Consider the following 6,837-nt stretch of genomic DNA (forward strand, 5'->3'; position numbering starts at 1 on the left):
TAGTAAAATAATGATGTGTTGATTATATAAACTGTTGAATTACGTTTATGACCACAATTCAATGAAGTTGAGATAAATTTTAACTTACTCTGTTAGTCTTATTCAAAAGTCGGCTAGAGGTATTTTGTCATTTTTATACAGGTTGAGCATTCCTAATTTTTCTAAACATTAAGGACTTATGAGTCTTGACTTAATAAGTTTTAAATTCACAGAGGAGAATTCGAGTAGTCATGATTTTGATCCAACAGGAAAGGTCAAATCTACATATCTAGCTTGCTTTGAAGTGAAGATCTGAACAGTGTACCTCACGCGTTTTGCGTTGGAGGAGTAGAAAGAACCATCAACAAGGCTCTCGCCGCCAAAAAGTCCGTTTAGAAGATTGAAAAGATAGTGGAGGGAATCATGGCATGTTCATGAGAGCAATGGCTCGTAATTTGGACTGTATTTTGAGCTAAAAAATAATATTGTCTTGAAATTTAATATCGGGGTACAAATTAACAGTAATCCGAATATATAAAAAATGACTTTGAGTATCTTTTTCGATTCAACTTATTAAAAATCAATTTATCTCCTCCATGTCCACAATATGAATGATTATGAATGACTCACTGCGTTTTATTTAATTCAATAATACCTTAACAACTTATTGTTTTAGTAGTCATTCTTCAATTATAATACTAAGCCTTAATAGATACTAATATTTATTATTTTTACCTATTAATCTTTCCTGTTTATTACATAATCTATGAGTAATTTAAGAACTGTGAAATTTAATTTTATAATGAGTTCAAAATACTAATTCAATATGTAATTTTCTTCGAAAAAAAACTAACCGATATAATGTAAGTTATCGAACAATTTTATGTCATTTCAATAGTAGCATTACATTTCTTACTATTATACTCAGGGACGTGAAAATTGTGGATAACCTCGTATTCATACATTTTTTTTAAATATACCTTGGTAACCTACAAGATATTAGGGTCCTTAATCATTCTTTCTCCCCATTTTGAAAGTTCAAACCAAGGCTACGGAATCTTTAAATAAAATATCCTATTCCGACTCCAACACACGATTCTTTAATAATATATTTTATAGACTATATAAGTACTATTGAGTAATTTGAGTCTAGAGACTATAAATATAGATCCAATTTATATCCCACGGTAGTTATTATTTATATCTAGTAAATAATTGTGCTACGTAGAAAGAAAATATTTCGATATAAGATATTTATTAAGATCAACAACAAATGAAATGGATCAAAATCTATCAATTGCTTAGACTTAGTATACATTCATAAGTTTCTGATCATAATATATGTACTCGTAACCGAGGAACAACAATACAAACAACCTCTAATTGTAGAGTTACACTTTACCGTGGTGACATTGAATATTGAAAAGAAAAATTAAATAACTAGCATGGCTCGTGGCCATGCTCAACCCAAAATAGTAATTCAAACTTTAGAAATGTTCATGTATTGTGGTTGTATAGACTATAGAGGACGTTTGAAATTTGTGAAGTAAACTTATAAATGAGTTAGCTTTCAAGTTTAATAAATTAATAGCATTTAATACCTATGATTTATAGTCATTTAGGAAAAAAAAAAATACGATCATTCAATGTAAGCCTTATAAATAAGTTTTATTTATATATATAATAATAATGTTGATAGTAGGAGTCGGTACAAATTTTCCGACTCCACGCAAAAAGGCACCGACTCCGCAACGTATTATTAGTTAGCAAGGAGCATTATAGTTGTATATAATCTCTGTCTGTAGATGGGTCGTCTATCAAAGTTGCCAACATACACTTTTCTTTTTTATTTACACTCACAAGGATTGAAACAATTTTCACATCCCAAATTAAACTGCACAAGACAGCATTAACCTAAGTGCATTGAATTATACTTTGATGAAGCAATTAAATGACTTAGTTCCCTTGCTCTTCGACAAAATTAGAGATATGAAGCCAATTTTCGAGTTAAGAACTTTCTGTAAACGGTGAAGTTTGATTGGAAGAAAACTCTGCTTTAAATCGTAGAGATATTGGCAACATTGCATTGCTATAATCGATTATATTAACCCCAAGATGCAAATGTCAAGTAAAATCCTATGCTGATGTGTCGAGTTTCAATTTTTATATTTATGATGTGAACATGCCTCATCATCGGGATTTTCTTAGTGGAACAATATAAAATTTGGAGTAAGTGAATATCAAATGAATATTTTGGTGATAAAGAACAGAGTTTGAAGAAGGATTATCTTTCGTCCATGGGCTCATCTTCTTCCGCATCATCATATACTCCTCCTTCATTAATAAAGTCTTCGTTATCTTCGTTGTCCTCGTCATTACCGTTGAGTTCATCTCCTGATGAAACATCCTCTGGATCTGGATGAAGGGACTGGCATTGACTTAACACTCTAAAAATGGTGTCCAGTTTGGATTTATCTTGCGGCACGAAACGGACTTCAGTCATACCTAGAGTGAAATAGAGAATACAAGGATCGTAGATGTTGTTTTCATTGAGCGAGGAAAGAATTGCAAACCTGAGGAGGATTGGTCATCATTCTCGTCGTTGTCATCTTCTCCATCAACACTGGAAGCAGGGGTTGGGTCCTCACTCTCCATAAGGCGTACATCGATCATAAGGTATAAGCACTCCTCTGGAAATGCAGACAAGTCTTTGGAAACCGCATGCAAAGCAATGTGTGGATATTCCAGAGAAAATCCATTTCCTTCCCCTACCCAAGAAACGCGAGACTCGGAAATATATAGAGTTCCTAAGCCTAAGCCACGGGAATTAAAAAATACTTTAGTGTTAGACTCAACATGGCGAACTCCCTCCTCAGGAGGGCCTAGGGACGTTAGTACAACCATGGAAGTCTAACAGTAACAGTAACTGTGTGATATTTTAACTGTGTTTTCTTAAATCCACTCAAAGTCTCCAACATATTATTATTATTTATTGTTTATACAGTAGTATGACGTCATACAAATAATTTAAAATATCCACCTACACAACCTCATACAACTATCAGTGAATCTAATATTTATTTGACTTTGTACTTATGATTATAATTTATAATTATTAAACAAATTAGGTAAGTTAATTACCTAATCATAAATTATTTAATATTCATATAATAATTAATATATCGAGTAAAATGTATACTACTAATTGTAAGCGATTAATAAGATTGTTTAAATAATTAATATAAGTTGAATTAGCAGGTAGACCAGAACATTATTTGGAATATGATGACCGGTAATTAGCTAGTTTCATATTAATTATTTAAACCAAAGGACTCCAATAAGTCTTTTAATTCAAAGTATCAGTTACAATTACTTCATTTTTTCCAATAGATCCAAAATAACAGGATATACTAATTTATCTGCATCCAAGCCCCAAAGAAAATCAATATGGTTAAATTTTTTAAGAGGAACTTCGTAAAACTTGATTAAAACATTACTCAGTTGTTCTTTGAGCCAGTAAACATCCTAGAAAAAAGTACCATATAATTAAATGTAATAATTATTTTAATTTAAAAAATAAATTCATACCGACGGATCAGCTAACCAGTCATTATCACTCCATAATAATGCCACGGGGACTTTCACACTTTTTTTAACATCATACTGAGGGGGTACTGTACTATTGTAAAAAATGACATTCTTTGCTTTTCCATGATCAAACTTTTGAAACTTATCATCGTTTATTTCTTGGGCAAAGTGTATAAGTGTACGAGTAGAAGTACCTCCTGGTTCATGACCAAGAATAATGGGCAATAGAGTCTGAAATTTGAATTCAAGAGGTTAGAATCAAGAAGAACTAATTCTCTGAGTAACAAACCATGTTCATTTGACCAAAGTCATAGCCTGACAGGAGAAAAAGAAGATTCTCACAGACCTCCTTTTGAATCATTGTTAAGTCACATACCCATTTGTCGAACCAATTTAAGATTGCATTGCTTGGGGAAATTTCGTTGATTCCCAAAAGATCCATCAGGAACTGCAATTAAATTTATATCAAGTTACTTCTCTGCATAAATTAATAAGCATACCTTAAAATCTTTTGAAAAAGGTGCCAAATGTCTTATCGGGCTGACTACATGAGTCACTTTGGCAACAGGGCCCATGGCGATCATTAGTTTTATATGATTGTTTAAAATAGGATTATCTTCCATGGCGATCCAAAACATGACTGTTCCCATAGAATGCCCTATGTAATATATTTGATCACTGTGACTAACGTTCTTTATTAAGGAAATTGCCGCTGGTAAGTCATATTTCCCCATTTCATCAAAACTAACGACGGTTACAAAAATCAAATTTTGTCCTTGTAATGCATTATTACATAATTTACCTAAATTTCCAATAGTCATCGTCGTTAACGGTTAAATTGACATGATTTCTCGAATAAATATTTCCTCTGCTATTTCCTAACCAAACGTCATATCCGATATCTGCTAGGATATAACCAATGCTTTTATCGGGCCTACCCATCACAAAATCAGCAGAAGTTCCAAATAAACCATGTTGAACCAAGATTGGTCCTAAGGTTGATGAGTTTTTTGGAGATTTTAGTCTATGAAGTGTGTTAATGTATCCATCATCTGTGATCACTTTATATATTTCTGCTTCATATCCATATTCCTGTACCATTTCAGGCTAGAATAGTTAATTATTCATACATAAGATGGAATGGTTACGTCAATTAATGCTTATCTTCATCATTTTTGTGATTCAATACTTACAACTGGCAAATTATTATTGTCTTTGATATTCTGTAGTTGCATAAAATACTTGGGATGGAAAACATTAATAATTTTGTCATATTCAGTCTCTAGTCTATTGAATAAAGACTCTCCTGGTTTAACCAAATAAACCAAAATGTGACACAGTAAATAAAAGATTGAATACATTCTTACATGATACATTTTTTATTCCGCACTAAAATTCAAGTCTTGACATAAACGAGAAACGTACAAAGTGCAAGATAACATGTCACTCTCTCAGCCTTCTTTCACATTTGATATAATTTCTACGCATCATTACAAGAGGTCTGGTATAAAAAGGAATTTAGGAAAAATATTATATAAGTAACTTACTTTTATTTAAAAAGGTTATTAAATATACGAATAAAAACTCTGGGAGGGAATGGTTTTATTGATATTCCGAAATTGGTTAATGGAAGTCAAAAGGTTAAAAATCACTGCGTTACTAGGTGAAAGTAGAGAGTTAATACCGTATCTTTATATTAGTCATTCTCAATCCTTATTATTTATTATAAAGGTCGGTGCATTGTACGTATTATGAGCGTTCTACCCGTTTTGATGATATTGCGACATTATTGCTAAAAAATACTAATTGAAGTGAGAAAGAGTAGCGGGCCAAACCTACAAATTAGGTAGGCCGCAATGCGGCCTGCGATCCACAAGTTGGACATCCCTGTAGTAGATTATCAAATTGCTTGCAATTAAATTGTATCTTAATCAAATCCTTAAAGATCAAATTGTTTGCAATGAATTGTTTAATAATCGAATTACCCGGAATCCGGATGGGAATATCCCAGTGATATAATTAAATATTTTCCTTCTCCCTCAAAAAGACACAATAAAACTCTTAAATTTATTATCAAGCAATACAAAAAAACATCGTAGCAAGCTTATGAAGTAATCACTTCTCTTGGGGGATTGTTCTAACTTTTTGGAATGACTCCATTAAAACTTTTAAATAGAAATTTCGTCTCTGGGGCAACATCCCTTTCTTTTATGTTATTTCTATATGTTTACTTTTACATCATTTTTACGATACTTTCGTTTAGTGCTCCTGTTTTTTTCGTTCCTATATAATTCTAATTATATGTAATGCATGTCTTCGATTTTAGTTGTTGCCTCAACTATTTACTAATTTTTAACCAGATAATATTTTATCAGCTGGTTTTTCGTCGTGATTAATGTTTTTTTTTTTTGCTCGCTTATGTTGTATACTGAATTGATATACCACCTACTTATATAATTAATAACTGGATACCCAATAGGCAAATAAAAGGAGAGTCAACCGTGAGCTGTCGGCAGCCATCTTAGGTACCTAAAATTTGTATATGAAGATATATAGGAGACTTCTATATATATATTTTATATAGAATATAATATACACATGATATTTAAGACCTTTGAATCATTGATTCTTAAAAAGAATCTGTTTCGAATGAGATTTTCGTCTATATTCTTTTTTAAAATTCTCAGAGATGAGATTGTCTTCATGATGAAGCCTAATTTTAGAATATGTCAAGATAATATGTTTTTGTAATTTAAGGATATGGTTATCTAACATATCCACCAAATCTTTTCCCATCCCATTGATTTTTTTTTGAAAACTGACATTTCGCCCAATGTCAACTTGACAAAAATTTCTTCTTTAGATTCGGGAGTTTTATTGGCCTTCGATTTAAGAATATCAAAGGAAGATTGAGTAAAACCCGGATCACTATCCACATTCAAATACCAGTTTCGAATGGTACTGAGACTAGGTAGGCATAAGTCCATGGTCTTTCTTACATAACTATATGCTTTTGTCGAGTAGAATGACGATGTTAAAGGAAATGCTCGAAGCTCAGGTGAGTAGCTACTGCGACTTCCCTTTATACCACTTCCGATTTGCATCCTTTAAAAGGTTTTTAGGAACGTCAGACATTGTATCAAGAATGGATAAAGACTCTTCTAATAACATGCTCTTGGACCTCAGGTCTTTTAGAACGTCAACCAAGTTTCCTAACTTCTTGGAGATCGTATTCCGTTGACATCTGTATTTTTTTAGAACGGTCTTCAA

The 6,837-nt window shown here is 32.1% G+C and overlaps 2 protein-coding genes across 2 annotated transcripts; both read right to left on the reverse strand.

The window, feature by feature from the left end:
- Positions 1–2,128: 2,128 nt before the first annotated feature.
- icln (chloride nucleotide-sensitive channel icln) lies at positions 2,129–2,973 on the reverse strand. The gene is made up of 2 exons (XM_040711753.2): positions 2,553–2,973; positions 2,129–2,484 (listed from the first exon to the last, which is right to left on the reverse strand). The coding sequence occupies exons 1-2, from the start codon at positions 2,881–2,883 to the stop codon at positions 2,264–2,266; spliced, it is 552 nt and encodes a 183-aa protein (XP_040567687.1). The 5' UTR covers positions 2,884–2,973; the 3' UTR covers positions 2,129–2,263.
- A 65-nt stretch (positions 2,974–3,038) lies between these two features.
- Positions 3,039–4,943, reverse strand: LOC121117344 (lysosomal acid lipase/cholesteryl ester hydrolase). Its single transcript, XM_040711752.2, has 6 exons — positions 4,761–4,943; positions 4,370–4,674; positions 4,068–4,311; positions 3,857–4,015; positions 3,568–3,798; positions 3,039–3,504 (listed from the first exon to the last, which is right to left on the reverse strand). Exons 1-6 carry the CDS (start codon positions 4,941–4,943, stop codon positions 3,349–3,351), a joined length of 1,278 nt encoding a protein of 425 aa, XP_040567686.1. The 3' UTR covers positions 3,039–3,348.
- Between the last annotated feature and the right edge of the window lie 1,894 nt (positions 4,944–6,837).

This window comes from Lepeophtheirus salmonis, chromosome 5, assembly GCF_016086655.4.
Source record: "Lepeophtheirus salmonis chromosome 5, UVic_Lsal_1.4, whole genome shotgun sequence".
Taxonomy (NCBI): domain Eukaryota; kingdom Metazoa; phylum Arthropoda; class Copepoda; order Siphonostomatoida; family Caligidae; genus Lepeophtheirus; species Lepeophtheirus salmonis.